Raw genomic sequence first — 16,124 nt, 5'->3', positions numbered from 1 at the left:
TGTACAGACGGGTAGGTTTCCAACTCATTCTTTACTTCCATGTGAAAGAACTTATAGATCCTAGAGCGGTGTTGCAAGATGACATTTGGCAACTTCAAAAGCAATCTCCACATCAACAGTTGCTTTCCATCAACCCCAGGTAAAACGCCATGATGCTAGCATATGACTAGGAGCCGCCATAACCTGTAACGCAGAGCAGTCTGAATACTGTTTTTGAACTGATTCTGTACCACAGTGTTGAAATACTTTCACTCAGCAATATACAATTCAAGAATAGGTGAAAACTTATTACTAATTTTGCCATTCTGCTTTCAAAGTAGCCAGGATCTCAGCCTGTCCTTGAAAGAAACCACAACTTAAAATCTCAAGGAAAGATTCTACAAGTTTGAGTCTTTTCTTGGTTGTTGTTTAACCAACTATGGGGTCTTACTGGTTTTATTCAGTGAAAAACCCTTTCGTAACAGGTATCCTTATTCCTTTGTAAGCCTTTACAGGCCCCAAATGCTTCCTATTCAGAAAGGAAGATAATATTCTTTCTGCAAATTCAGCTCCTCCATTTAGCTGCACCCATTCCATCCTAGTGGAAAGCAGGTATCGCCTCCTTTCCTGCTTAGGAGTACTGAGCGACTGTGGGAAGTGCTGAGCACCTGAAACACTTGCACAAAACATCATGCTGGGGATGAGGATTAAGCAGCAGAGGGTGGGAGGAGAAATATCTACAATATGCTAAAGAATTTTACAGAAGCACCTACACACGGATGTTCTCAAAATAAAAACAAGTCACAGTTATTTTGTTAAAACACAAACTTTCACATTGTACCAAATACTCTGTGTACCAGCTTGCCTATTTCATAAATAGCTAATCTCTATATCACATCCTGAAAGAAAAAAAAACCAACAACTAATTTTCAGCCTCCCTTTTTACCAATTGTTCGGCTACCTTGTAGTCAAATCTTGGCTTCACAGAATGCAGCTACTTTGCATCACTACAGACCAATTTATGTATCAAACAAATAAACACAATATATCTTCTTCTCAAGATTATTATATATATTTTTATAGAGGCATTTAAAAGAAAGCGTGAAAACAGATTGCTCTCTTCATAACTAACTTGAAAAAAATCTCCCAATTCTACTTCTCTCTGTATTCCTTAGAACTATTTTCTCTCAACAGCTCTTGACTGTAACTTACAAGGTTTTGCAAAGACACAATTTAAAAAAAAAAAAAAAAAAAAGAGACCAAGCAAGAGAGATGGAAGTTCTAAGCCCAACAGAAAAGTTCACTTATTTCGTATCCATAGCCATCTTGCAAAAGCTTCAAAAATCCAAAAAAGTATCAGATTCGTAACTTTTCATTTTCTTTCAGAGACAGGAGGTTTAAGGGGATACAGAATAACATGCAGTCAAACTGTAGACGTTTAACCTACAGAGATGTATTAGGAGTGTAGATTCCGTACAAAGTAAAACGAATGTCCAAAAGCATTTCACAGTTCAGAGATCCCATTCACAATATATTAAGGGGACAGCCAAGGCCTTAAAATGACTGAAGTCAGATATGAGAACTCCTCTCCCAATAAATATTGTAATAACGAACATTTATACATTTAGTTATAAAATAAACTCATACAAGTTTATTTTGGCTCAAGAGCATCATCCTTGCTTGTGTGTCAATCAGTGACAGCTGAGGTTTAGCTTTGACTTCAGTCAGTAGCTACAAACAGGAATTTGGGAATTGGAAAGAAAGGAAGGAGACATGTGGCTCTACTGTTGCATTTTTTCCTATCACTTAAGAAACCTATATTGAGAGGGAAAATTAAAGCCACACCACTACCACTTTTATTTACTATTTTAATTAGCTTCAGATGTCCTGGCCAATACAATGAGCTTTTCATATGGCGTGGTTTAACCCCAGTTAGCAACTGAGCACCACACAGCTGCTCACTCACTCCCCTCTCCCTGGTGGGATGGGGGAGAATCGGAAGCGTAAAAGTGAGAAAAATAGTGGGTTGAGGTAAGAACAGTTTAATAATTGAAATAAAATAGTAGTAAAAATAGTAATAATAATAATAAAAGAACACACAAAGCAAGTGATGCACGATGCAACTGCTCACCACCCACTGACCGACGCCCAGCCCGTCCCCGAGCAGTGGCCCCCAGCCAGCTTTCCCCTAGGTTATCTGCTGAGCAAGACATCCTATGGTATGGAGCATCCCTTCGGCCAGTTTGGGTCAGCCCCCCTGGCTGTGCCCCCTCCCAGCCTCTTGTGCACCTCCAGCCTTCTCAGTCAGCAGAGCATAAGAAGCTGAAAAGGCCATGATTTAGTGTAAGCACTACTTAGCAACAACTAAAACACCAGTGTGTTATCAACATTATCCACATACTAAATCCAAAACATAGCACTATACCAGCTACTACGAAGAAAATTAACTCTATCCCAGCCGAAACCAAGACATCATATTTGAAAGGCTCCAGGTTACCCCTAGAATTCATTTACATGCCTAAACTGTCACTGGCACAATGATGTATATAAAGTTACAGTTCAAACCTAGTCTAGATTCACAGATTCTTAGTCTCTCATTACCTTAGTCTGCTTCCTGTTTAATGCAGGCCTAACGATCTCATCCAGCAACTTCTATATTAAGCTCTCATCTTCTGAGTTGTAAAGTGACTTCAAATTCGGAAGGAATGAATTAAAATTCAGAATCTAAAACTTCTAGATTCAGAATGCCTCATATTCTTACCACTTATTACATGCAGTCCTTCTCTTACCTTTCTCTAGAGCCCTAAAGCACATTCTAGACAGTATTCTACTTAAAGAGATACTGAAAAAGAATTCAGATTAAACATGTGTTTACAATTTGCCCGTGCCCCCCCCCCCCCCCCCCCCCGAATAAAAGTGTGTCTAATAGCCAATCATTATTCAATTTAAAAGATGTGAGTTAACGGGAATACTATACATTTCACAACTTTACAACTAGATGTCTTTGACAATTTCCACACTTGCTGAGAATTCAGTCAGCATCTGAATAGAGCCACGTGCATTATTTTTTTACTATAACACAGAATTCCCAAATGGTATTAGAGCTCCATTATTCTAAGCATTGTGCAATCACAAATATCATCTTGTTCAAAGAACCTTATGATTAAGATAAAATGACATGACTGAGTGAAAGATGTAACTGCAAAGAATCAAGAGAGAAGAAAGGAAACAGGCTCAGGCAAAATTATACACTAATTGAAGGTGTATTATTAATTCAAGGATTAAAAAAAATACAAGAAGTTCATAATGATCACCAAGTTATATATTTTTAAACTAAGAATTCAGAAGAAAGTTTAGTGAAATCTAAGAAAATATTGCCAAGTAAACCCAATATGCTTAACATTTATCTAGGGATATCATAAAGGAAAATACTTGACTAACTTTTAAAATTAACTTGTTTAAACTGGGACCAAACTGAAAGCTCCCACTAATGGTTATTTGGTGCTGTCCTCTACAGGCAGGAATAAATTGTATAAGCATGACAGAAGAAATGAATAAAAAAGGAGTATCTGACAAGATAGACCTCGATACGTGTATTGCTCCATCCCCTGGGGCTGGAGCAATCTCAACTATACAAAATACATTCATTAACTGAAGAAAAAAAAATATGGTAATTTCATTTCCACAGAGACCAAAATGGCTCCATTTAAATGTAGGCTCTATCATTGACCTTCCTGTGTTTATAGTCTACAAATCATATTAATGAAATATAAGAATAATAAAAAAAAATTTCAAACCTAATTTCTTTAAACATACTTTATGCATGTGATTTCCATGAGATTAAGTGTTTAAAAGTTTAAAAATACCCAAAAGTGTCTATTTCACTATCTGTAAAATGGGGATAACAACATGTTAGAAGGAATCTGTGTAGAGAAATACATGTCCCAGGTACTCAGCTAATGAACCAAGAATACCAAGAAAACACCACTAACACAGAATTAATTCAGAATGTCATGGAAGGGTTTGGATAGTATGCAAATAAAGCAGCCCATACACTTGGTAACATAGGAAATGCAACACAAAACCAAGTAGCTACCGCACTCCCTTTCCATTTTTAGCACTACAGAAAAAATAGTGTAAGATTACATAGAGTTCACATCATATTATCTTACACAATGATACGTTAAATAATTGGGATTCAAATAAAATGCTGGTGTTTATCATACACCTTTATAATTCATCAGTAATGTAGCACTGTCAAAGTCATACCTGTTGAAACCTGATAGGGTTTTTTATTTATTTGGAGGTTTTGTTTTGGGTTTAGCAGAATACAGAAAGAAAAAGAAACAGAGAAAAGCTCTACAAATTACTCATGTGATCTGAGACACAAAACCATTTTTTCTGGCTTCTCTGTCATACCACCAGTAGAGATTCTGAAAATTGTATTTATTTAGCAATTCTGCTGATGATGTGAGAGTAGTATGCACTCCCTTCTGCCATTGCTGCACAGAGCCAACATTGCTAGTAGCTTAGTAAAAGGCTTATTTTGTCACAAAAATATGTGAGCATGACTTTCAATGTGACAAAAAAAACAACCCTCCCCACCGACAGATTTGCCAGGTGGAAAGGTGACTGGCTTACACAATTATTTTTCCTACTACCACTACATTTTAATATACTAGCTGTAATCATAATCGCTCCTGAGGGTCAATTTTAGAAAATGTTGCCAGTTTTTCAGATCTCCCTCTCCTATGCCTATCTATAATTACATGTGAACATTTTCTTATGTGAAATTCATAACATCTGACAGAGTGACCATATACACCAAGGTTTGGGGATAGAAGGGAAGGTCAGAGAGGCAAGGGGGTTATGTTTTTGCCTAGCGTTGGAGCACAGTAGCTACAAATCCTAAGGAAACTGGCACAGAACAATGGTTAGCTGGAATTAACATCCTTCTGACTGATATTCCTTTAGGGCACTGATATCAGAGGCTGTTCAGACAAAAGACCAGTTAAGCCACAAACCCCCACCAGCTGCACTTCAGATGAGAACATCCAAAACTGACAAAACTACTGTATGCGATACTGCCAACACTCATTGGTTTGAGGTACCTGATCTGGTACTGCCTTACACCTAGATCCCTATACTCAAAAAGTTGTTGCTTTATCTATTTTTTTGTGCATACACTATCTGGGAGGGTGCCTTTTTTTTTTTTTTTTTTTCCACTCAGTGTAGCTCTGTTTTTCCCCTCTGTAGTTCTCTGCGAAGTCAAACTTAGTTACAAGAAGATTAAATGAATCAGTATTAATATTGAGGGAGGAGAGAGAAGTCCCTGGTCCACTGCATTTTCTAACACCAGTAAGGTACCATTGCCAAGGAAGACATAACATACTTTTCTAAGTGTACTGTTTCAAGGATTCCCATCTCTTTTGATAGCACACGACTTGGCTGGTTTGCAGAGATCCTCCTTTTCCATTAGCATCCACATAAAATTCCTGAGGCGGCTACAATTACTAACAAAGAAATACTGCTAGTTAAGTATTTAACAGCTACTACCTACTAGGACGGTTTAGGTACAGGAAATGAGGAAGAATCCACACCACGTGAAAAACCAGCACATACTTCAGAGAGAAACAGTGCTAATCAGACCATAGCTGGCAACTGCATGGAGTATTACTGACCTCAAAAATCTGTAGTTGTTTGTACAGAGAGACTCGACATTTGAGGTCACAAAATAAATCAGAAGATGAAACAAAAAAAAAGACTTTCTAATCCATTTACAGAAGTTTCTATGGTCCTAACACCAAATAAAAGAACACCTGACTAAAAAAAAAAAAAAAAAAAAAAGAAGAAAAACAAACAACCAAACAGAAAACACTAGACTTTAGTTATTTTAAATATTTAATGTGAAAACCTTATACCCACTGACTCTTGCCCTTGAACCCATTTTTATCTCCTTCAGTGGAGTCTTCCGAGGAGCTTGTTTGTCTTGAACAAGGAACTGTGATTTACAGCTTTTTATATTTCTCCTTGAAGATCTACTATCCACATCATAGGAACAAAATACAGTGCACTGTCAGCTGATGACACTCCTTATCAGCTTTCCCACTTGCAGATTTTCTTTACACCTTCACTTTCACCTCTTCATTTCTTTAATGACACAGATGACCAAAAGGGAATGATATTGAGGACACTTCCACTTATTATCACCAGACTTAATTTTGAAAGAATGAAATCTATTCCTCTGCCTTTAAGTATGAAAATATGTTGACTTGGAATATATAAGGACAAAAAACATACCTGGGTGTCTGCTAACCCCTAAAAGGTTAACTTCCATATGCATTAGATTTGTTGTTACATTTTCTATTAGTGGTAGGTTGGTGTTGTTTTGTGTTGGTTTTTTTTTTTTTCCCACTCCCTAAACAAGTTTACCAGAGAACTCACTGAAAAAGGCACATAAAACTCAGGAAAACACATTTATGAAGAATCAGTATCATTTGTGAAGGACTTACTTTCTATTTACTTTCTAAAAAGCATCCCATCTAAACAAAATATAAATACATTTCTGAACATCATATCTATACAAGCAAATAAGACTAATATAAAGCTACTTTTTTTTCCCTCTTCATTTCAAAAAGGAATTAATCAAATCTCTTGAACAAAACTTAACCTTTTCTGCTTATTATTCCAGTCTGCCACATCTACAGGAAATAGATCACCAAAACAGATGGAGTGAATAGATATTTTTACCTCCCAGTGGCTGAACACCAGCTGTGGACTGGCCAGGCCACTAGTTCTCTTCCTGATTTCATCAGCAAAACCAAAGCTTTCTGCTACTGGCAGGACTGCCTTAATAATAAACACATCCGTCCCCTCTTTCATCTCCTCTTGTAACACTCTGCCTTCTCTTTTGGACAAGACAGCATACACACGACCTGCAAAGACATAATTCTGATGAGCTTACCAATATATTTATATTCTGTGTCATGAAGAGAAATACATAAATATTTATTTAGGAAACTTCAGCATTAAGTAAAATACATAATTTCTTTGGCTAAAATTCTTCCCTATAAGTGGATCAATTAAGTGGACCCATTAAATTCAAACAAACAATGTATTTTGCCAGTACAATGTGCAGAACTATATGAGTAACATTTAACAAATCATTACCACTGTATGGATCTAGATAACGCTTGCACTAGGTGCATTTTGTACAATCATATGGCTATTTTTTAAAAAGCAGTTTGCCAGATTACGTGCCTAACTTGCTTTATTTCTTACAACCAAATATTTGAGAAACATCACTAAGAAATATTACTGTGTTTCAGGAATCATATCTTAGCTACCTTTAGAAGTTTTTTCAGATCACCATATTTCTATATGGTACTTGTCCCAGATTCTGCAGTGCTATTCTAATCAGAGAAAACTTGTTTATCTGAAATACTACATATTTATTGTGTTTAATGTGTTCAATTAGGTTTTTAATTAATTCAGGTTTAAGTTAGTCACGGATTTTTTTTTTACTTTTCTTTCCCAAATTAATATTCAATCCATTGAAATACAGTGTATATATCATGAAAGTAGCTGTGAAAACACCCATGTTTGACTTTACAGTAGGCATTAAGTTAATTTTTTAAAATGTTTTTGCAAACTTATGGGCTAAGTGTTCTACAGACAAAATCTAGCAAATACATTTGTGTTGACCAAGATAATAGAAGCAGAAGAAAACCCATGCACTGAAAAAATGTTTTAGGCACATCTTCATTTACAAGTGTTAATAGTTAGTAAGAATGAGCTGTACAAATTACCTTTAAAAGTACCATGTAGTGAAGAACTAGTTTATTGCAATTTCTAAGAGGTTCAAATATTTTATATTATATTGCACTGAAAAAAACATGAATGCGTACTGCTACCTTTTAAAAATCTGGGCAAAACTGACTCTCACTGGAAATAATCAGAAATATACATTACTTCATAATACATGGCACCTATTCTGACTTGAGAGAAAGATATAATTAAAGACTAGCCACATACATTGATTTGCATATATACTGTAAGCCTTTTGTGGGACACCAGAGGAAATGTTGGAGTGGGTTTATTTGCCTTTATTTTTTAAGTACAGAATCCGGTCACTGTTCAGGAAATTTAGCACAAGCACACAGCTAGTTCAGTTAAATCTTCCTGTCCGATGCAGGTAATGAAGCATCAGTTCAGCACCAATCATTTCAGAGTTTATAGTTCTCTAATAAAATGTGGGTTGAAGTGTTCTTTCTACCATGACTGATAATTTTATCTGCTTGTGCCCTTACCAGGACCTCGTCACTGTTCCTCTGACTGAACTTCACCTTTACTGTGCACAATACTCTTCTTATTGCTCATGAGGAAATACTTAAGATTCTATATTTAAAATCACAAAAAGATTAAGGCATTCTGAAGATAAGTCACTGAGTTTGCCATGTATGTATAGCCTTTGTTAACATAACTAAGCAATTTCAAGTCTGGAAATTTCAGTGAGTCCAGAAAATTCTCAGATATGAAAGGGACATATCTCAGCACAGCTCACAACTCAATTACTGCTTTAAAATGCAAGCTTAAACATACACATTGCAAAAGAGCACCACATCATGGTCACTGTACATATACTGTGTATGTACAACACAGTATATATTAAAGCCATTTGTTAAAGCAAGCAAGTTCAAAACCACTTTATAGGTTATTAATGTTACAATTCAAAATATTTATTTTACTAATGGTTTTAAGTAGGACTTAGAAAACTTTGCACACATATTAATGAGGTAAGTAAGATTAACATTTAACACAAAGCACCACATATTTTATGGCCATAATTCACTTAAGATTATTCTTTGAAAACATAAAAGCCAGAAGACAATTTATAGCTTACTAAATGGTTTCTAGCTATATGTATTTCATCCAAGCACTCTAAAGTATTGTCTCAGTTAATGCTATCACAAAGAAGTCATATAAGGTCTCCAGTTTTACCACTATGGGCAGACTGCAGTATACTGAAGAAATACTGGTTCTACCTCTACACTAATTAGTTGAATGGATTTAGCAGCATCAATCACCAAGAAATACTATAAGATCTTTCTATTCAAAACAGTTACAACAGTTATTTTGAAAATCATACTACTTCAAAAACAGCTTCAAGGTGCTGCAACATACAGAGTAAGTCTGTGCATAACAGGCTGACTTTAAAGATGTATTAAGTCCATCTCCTTAAAATATTTAAGTCCTGTTCACCACTTTACTGACGGATACTTCAGTACGTCAAGTGAAAATGCTGAACAATCTTGGTATTCCCTGCACACTAAAAAAAATGAAGCTTCATACTGGAAAGAAATACTGTAGAAGGACAGCACGATCACCATTTGCAAGAGCCTAGAGGTCACCATAAACTTAGCAAACAGGGAAGGAGGAGCTCTTCTGTTTTGGATTCTACATGTTTTCACTTACACAACTAAGCCAGAGACAATACTATGAATTGATGTAAATTGCCCCTTAAAATGCTGTGATCTAAAATTTTAATAACCTTATTTTGCAAAAAATAAAGACGTAAGAATTGCTATCAAAATCCCAAAACAAAAGCTACAACAGACTCCGGTAAAGTCCTTTCCCAACTAAGTTTCACTGACATCAGCAAAATGAAGACAGTCTAGCTTTCAGTCTCTGGAACAGAGAGAGGAGGGAAGAAGAGCTCAAAAGGTAGGAATATCAACAGGCAAAAGCTAATAATAATTAAACATGTGATACTAGTTCAGGACATTCTTCAGCTTTTGGGAGTTTACACAGAACTTCCATAAAGCAGGAGTGTGTTAAAATGGATTTTTCCAGTGAACTAACTGTAAGAATGAGATGCTCAAAGTATAACCTACTGGGAAACATCGTGTGTACGCAGGATCCAAGTCTAAACCCAAGGCCCATTACACTGGACACGCATAAGCTTGCAACACATTTCTGCATTCCTCTCTTCCTACTCCTCTCCTCAGCTCCAGTTCAGTTTATTTTCACTGTCAAAAAAGTCTGATGGAAAAACCTTTATACACTGAGACAACTAACATAAAAGAAGTAGCTTCCTCAGAAGCTAACATCTTAGAAACAACCAGATAATATGAAGATATATTAAACTTAACTGGGTATCAATATATGGAAGACCAACTGAAAGAATTAAAGTTACAAAAGCCAGTTGTTTATCACATGTCAGCTTCCAAGTCTTACTGGATAGCATGCAGACTCTTCACTTCCCCTAATGAGGATAAATTTTATTAGCTTAAACTTTCACAATAAAAATGAAACTCATGAATTTGTAATTAACTAAGTGCATGTCTATGGTTATTACCACACAACTCACATTCATTAGACTGGACTAATTTGCTTGCATGTCTGAGTCCTAAATTGCACTCATTAAAAAAAAAATATAGAGAGATATGCATTAGAAAGCCATGTTTCCATTTGGTTTTATGGCACAACTGATGAGCCGATGCATGTTAATTACATCACTACAAACAATCATGCTTTTTTGGTAGTGGACATTTTTGAAAACAGCAATTTATACAGTGTTTTTGTGGTTTGAAAATTGATACCTTGCTTATCGCTTGACGTAGAGATTCAGAAGTATTGTGCTAATGTGCTCCTGGGACAGTAATGTGTACCACTGCAAAGTCTAATTTTGACAGGCATTCTTACATGTTAAAAAATAATTAAAGATAGTTTAAAAACGCAGAAGTTCTATGTCATAGCAAGTTGTAGTTTAAGGTAATGTGCTAATAAGCTTACTGCAGGACACCTTTTACCAGGCCTACTAAAGAGTACGTCCAGAAAAGAACAGGATCATGCATCTGTACAAAACAATTGCTCATTCAAAGGCATTTCTTTGCACTATATACAATTGTAAATTTTGCTCTTCAGACCAATTTGTTTTGTGGAACTGCTATTATTATGCTTGTGTGCACAACAGCTGAGATTTTTACAACAAATAACCAAATCTTTAATTATTGTATGTGGGATATGCTATAATTTCTGTCATGAGTAGTATAGTCAAAGTAAATTTGCTGATAGCTTAAATGCAGTGGAAGTCTGTTTTAAAGAAAATCTTGGTGCATTGGATCAGATTCAGCGTGCAAGCAACTCCCATGGAAAACTCCAAGAACAAATGTTAGGGTAAGTTAAGAGGTGGTGTAAGTAGGTCATAAAACCAAGTTTAAGCAGGTGTTAAGTGGTAAGGTAATATAAGTGACACAAATTTGGTATGCACTGGGTTTGCAAAAAGTGAGCAACTTGCATACCAGAAGGATACAGATACTATTAAAAAAAAAAAATCAAATCTACCAACTGGACTGTAACAATAATTTCAGATTCTCTCTTTTTCCTGATTTTACTTCTATATTGATTATTATATTAACTTAAAACTTCTTGAAATGGCATTAACTAAGATTCTGCACTCATTGTACAAACAGGATAGGTTTCCTCATTCTTGGTGAACTGATGCTTAATTATGAGGCACAATACCAGTATTCATGTTTACTGAAGTTGATATTACAAAAATTTCACAAAAAGGCAACATTTTGTACTTTGCACTACCAAAAACGTGTAGCATTGCTATTTATGCATATGTTTCAGATAAGCAAGAACAATGCTAAATTTTCGTTCAGAGTAGTATAAATACTACAGGCATCAGAGAGTCATTGTACAAATCTACTGGAGAACTATAAAAAACGCCTGACAAAGCTTTTAATCAAGTTATACTTTCTGATTCAGTCTAATTTATAAAACCTCACCTTGGAACTCAGAAAGCAAATTCTTGACAAAGGTTTGTTTTATCTGTCTTACCTAAAACTTCTGCAGTAGCCATAATTTCACATGTGTACATTGCTGCCATAAGCCTCTGTGGTTTTGCTTGCAGAGCGTAACGACAAGCTTCCTTCATGGTGGCAATCAGTTGTCCAGAGAAGGGACCATAACAATCTGCAAGTAAAACTTCTCCCTTGTGTTTACTAATTTTCTCAGGTGATTTTGGAACACTTTGACTGCTGTCCTGGTGTTCATTCGTACTGCAAACATCATCAGTGCAACTGCTTGTGGGAGTAGTCTCTTCATTTTGTTTATGTTCTATGGCATCGCATTCCCCTGAATCCTGACTACTAGTTGACAGCATCTCTCCAACTTTATTCATTTCCCATTTTTCCACTGTAAAACAAACACCCATGAGGGGTTCTTCACACATGGGACCTGAAAGTGTAGCCAGCTGAAATCCACTTACTATGCTGTTGTCAAAGTCTCTGTATTTACTTACTTCTTTCACAGCGTTCCCAAGGCACTGCCACACAGACCTTTTATAGCCCTCAAAATTATATAACAAAATATTAGGCCCACACTTCCGTGGTCCAAATGACCAGATCTGATCAACAGCATTTCTCCACCTTCTTCCCTGCAGATTTTGCTCCAACTTTTGTTTGAATTCCTTGATCGTATCAAGAGTCTTCTGATTTATCTCATGGGTTTTTTTATCTTCATTCAGAGATGTGTTCAGTTGCTCCATAGTTCTAATTAAGTCACTGTTTTCTTCAAGAAGTCGAGTTACCTCCTCAGGAAGCGGCATTGCTCTTACGCTGAGGGTAGCTTGTTTATTTGGAGTTGATATTGTAACAAGCCCATCTGAGTCGACCTGAATTCCTTCAGGAATTTTATTTTGGTCCTCTTTTGTTTGGTGTATGACAGCAACTTTCTGCTGTTTTCCTATTTCTTCATTCACCATATCAACTTTTGGAGGTCTTGTTATTGTCTCTCGGAATGGTATAATAGGTGCTGATACACTAATCTGCACCTTTGCAAACCTATAAAATAAAGTTTAAAAATTAGTTTAAAATTTTAAAAATAGTTTTAAACTTTGGGGGGGCAGGGAGGTAGGGCAATGGCCTTATCATGGAACAGATGTTCAGGAATAAATCCGATTGCCACACAGATTACTAGACAATGCACTTCAAACTCAAACTCTTCAAAGCATTATGTTCTTCAAAAAAGAAGTATTGCCTCTTATGTCTTCAGAAATATTTGGAAAGGAACTGAAGAAAATAAAAGAAGCAGCATTGCTGTGCCTGTGCGTAAATCACAGGTTCACCCACATCTTGGAAACTATGTGCTGTTGTTCTCTCCCCTCAAATGAGATACAATAGAACTAGAAGAAAATTACAATAAGGATGATGAAAGGTATGAAAGTACAAGTCGCCTTCAGATGTTTCAAAGCTATGATAGAGGTCTATAAAATCATGAAGGGCATGGGGAAGGCTGCTCAGGATTAACTGACAACCAAACCACAACAGGCCTTGAACTGTCCCTGAACTGAAAACAATTAAGGCCCAGGAAAGCATTACGGTTACTCTGTTCTTACCCTTCCCCAGACATCTGCTCTAGGCCACACTGCTGGAGATACGATACCGAGCAAGACGGACACCCTGTTTGAACCAGTACAGCTGTTCTTACAGTGAGATGCTCTGAAAAGATGAAGCACTGGGTAAGCTGAACAGGCTTTTGTAAAGAAGTGTGGAGCCACGGTTCTATAACCTTGTGGGTTCAGATCAAGTACTCTGCAGCCAGGAGTGCCTGGAGAGCCGATACTCCCGTTTTCTCCATACTCCTGGTACAGCAGATTCAAATCCATGCACAACACTGTGCTGCCCATGTGCATGAAACCAGCACTGCAGCACAGAAACAGAAGGATTAATGTAGGGGAAAAAAGCCCCCGGTGACTTCACATTGTAATTAGCTAGTGGAAGCCTTAACCACTATTCTCCTTGGAAACCTAAGGGATCATTCGTAACTGTGATCTTGTAACAAACAAATACACAAGGCACTGTTCTGAAGGCAGAAGTCAATGACTGCCTACATTGGAATGCCCTTAAGTTGGCTTAAGGAAGGGAACAAATTTCAAGTGAAATAGCTACTCCTGAGTATCACCAGATAGGGACACATTCGTTATAGAATTATGCCAGATAATTATTTCATGTATAGACCTGTCATTAGCAGCAGCCTTTTCTCTGCTATAAAGCAAAATGCAGTCCCTCTCCCTCATATATCCCAAGTAGCTTTATATTGTGCAGTCGCTTCAGTGAAAATTAAGTGATAATTTTTTTTTTTTATAAAGTTACTTTTGTGAGTACAGCTTTATACAAAACTAAAGCATAAGCAAAAGAAAAGAAACTGGGAGAGAATAAAAATAAATTGACCATTAACTACAGACAAAAATGAAACCATCAATTCTATACCAGAAAACCCTATTATTTCAGGTCATTAAACACTTTTCAGTTTGTTAGAAGAGTTTATATTGGAAGATTCTCAAAGATAATAAAATTTCCCAACAGAAGAAAACAAACAAATATTCAATGCTGTGGATGAACCTTATTTTTAGACTAATTAAGAAAAGGTAAATTCAATCTTTGCCTTTAAAGGACCACAGAACGCACAAAGTAAAATGGTGTACAAGATAGTAGGTGAAGATTTTGGTCTTTTTCAGATACAACCTAAAAAGCTTTCTTTTTTCTTTTAAACTAAGCTGTGAAATACCCTACACGGTGAAGAAAACCTGTGTTGGAAATAAAAATATTTAGAAAAAAACAAGTACAGCAGACCACAATAAGACAGAATGACAGAAGTTTCAACAATGTTGTAGTATTGGCATTTATAACAGCGATAAAGTGTGATTATTAAGGAACTGATACATTGTTCGCAGCAATGCTATTAACCAACAGCAATTTTTTTCAGATTAGTTTGTATTTATTATTTGTCTTGAAGTGAGTACTCTGCAGGAAAACTTTCACTACACTTTAAAGGGTATTTCACAAGATGGGGAAAATTAATTACTAGTGATTAAAATGCTCTAAAAGTAAAAGCTCCAGTATTTTTGAGTATGCCAATGTGTTATTTTACCACCCAGCTAGGAAGTGCCAGATTTGTAAGCTCTTTCATATATTTAATAAACATCTCTATAACTATTCATAAAGGATCACCTGTTTTATCTTCAAGTACAACTTCATGACTTCAAAATATCCTGTATGGTATTTGTTTACGGTAATCACAGGAGCTGAAAATTGACAGTGGCACCATGGCCATATCCTGGTTTTTTTAGAACTGTGAAATGGATGTTTATTAAGCACACATAGTCAGCATCTTGTTCAAATACATTCAGGATTTAACTCAGCTGAAGATACTCAAATGTTGAAAGCTTCCCATCAGATCTGGAAAACAGCCTATACTTTTCACCTCATCCAAAGGGGAAAAACAATAGTCTCATAGCAAAATCTCCCAGGAAACACCTTGTTTGGAAATGCTCCTACCACAGGTGAAACGGTAATCCTGTGTCTTCAAAGATTTGTAGCAACCTTTTCTAGCTATATAATCTATAAAAATTGTATTCTACTGATTATTATCTCACTGCTACAACTACAACCTGTGGTATAGCAAGCTAGCACCAGATCAATGGAGAATGGATTTTGGTTTATCGTTTGGGTATGAAGGTATCAAAATAATGTTTGATACTGCCAGCTGAATTAGTCTCAGTTTTTAAAACACATGGAGAAAATAAGACCATCATTGGAATGACCTGTTTCCAAGGCCCAGATGTTATTTACCTTTATTTATACAACATTCCTGCTAATTAATGTTTATATAGAACTATTTTACTATACAAATAGAAAGTTAATTTTTTGATAAGTCACTGATCCCTGTAAAGGAGGTGCAGTTAGATTTTCATGCTGCTATAGTTCACATTCAAAAACAAAATTAATGAAAATCATGTTCCAGTATGCACGGCTTAAAGGATGAATTACATGACTGCATGAACATCTGTGAGGCTAACACAACACATTCAGAAACACTCATACTTCACCTCTATCTCATTCTAAAGCTGAAATATTTTGCTGTAATCCATTTTAGAATAGCCACTATTCTGCATCAAGCCTCAGTTCTAATTAGTAGTAACTACAGCTGAAAGCTAGTAGCTGAATAGCTGCCTGCAATAAAACAACCACAACTGCCGCCACCTGAAATCATAGGTACTTATAGCCAAGCAAACACAGCTTAGAGTAACTCATCAGTTTTAAACTATGTAATTTGAGCCTTGAGAAACAATCAAA

The 16,124-nt window shown here is 36.1% G+C and overlaps 1 protein-coding gene across 5 annotated transcripts in view; it reads right to left on the bottom strand.

The window, feature by feature from the left end:
* Nucleotides 1-16,124, bottom strand: part of EFL1 (elongation factor like GTPase 1) — an 83,582-nt gene that overhangs the window by 7,773 nt on the left and 59,685 nt on the right. For 4 of the 5 annotated variants that reach the window (XR_014229199.1, XM_082321919.1, XM_082321918.1 and 1 more), the window contains exons 18-19: nucleotides 11,827-12,830; nucleotides 6,730-6,914 (exon numbers count right to left, since the gene is read on the bottom strand). Coding sequence is in view for 4 of the 5 variants with exons in the window: in XM_082321919.1 (XP_082178045.1) it covers nucleotides 6,730-6,914; nucleotides 11,827-12,830 (1,189 nt within the window). In the remaining variant the exon portion in view is untranslated. Of the gene's footprint in view, nucleotides 1-104; nucleotides 184-6,729; nucleotides 6,915-11,826; nucleotides 12,831-16,124 lie in introns of those variants that run through there. The other variant, XM_082321921.1, reaches the window with a different exon arrangement.

The sequence above is a fragment of the Platalea leucorodia genome (genome assembly GCF_965183815.1).
Source record: "Platalea leucorodia genome assembly, chromosome: 9".
Taxonomy (NCBI): Eukaryota; Metazoa; Chordata; class Aves; order Pelecaniformes; family Threskiornithidae; genus Platalea; species Platalea leucorodia.
Note: the sequence above shows the minus strand (reverse complement) of the source record. Positions and strands in the feature narration are given on the sequence as shown.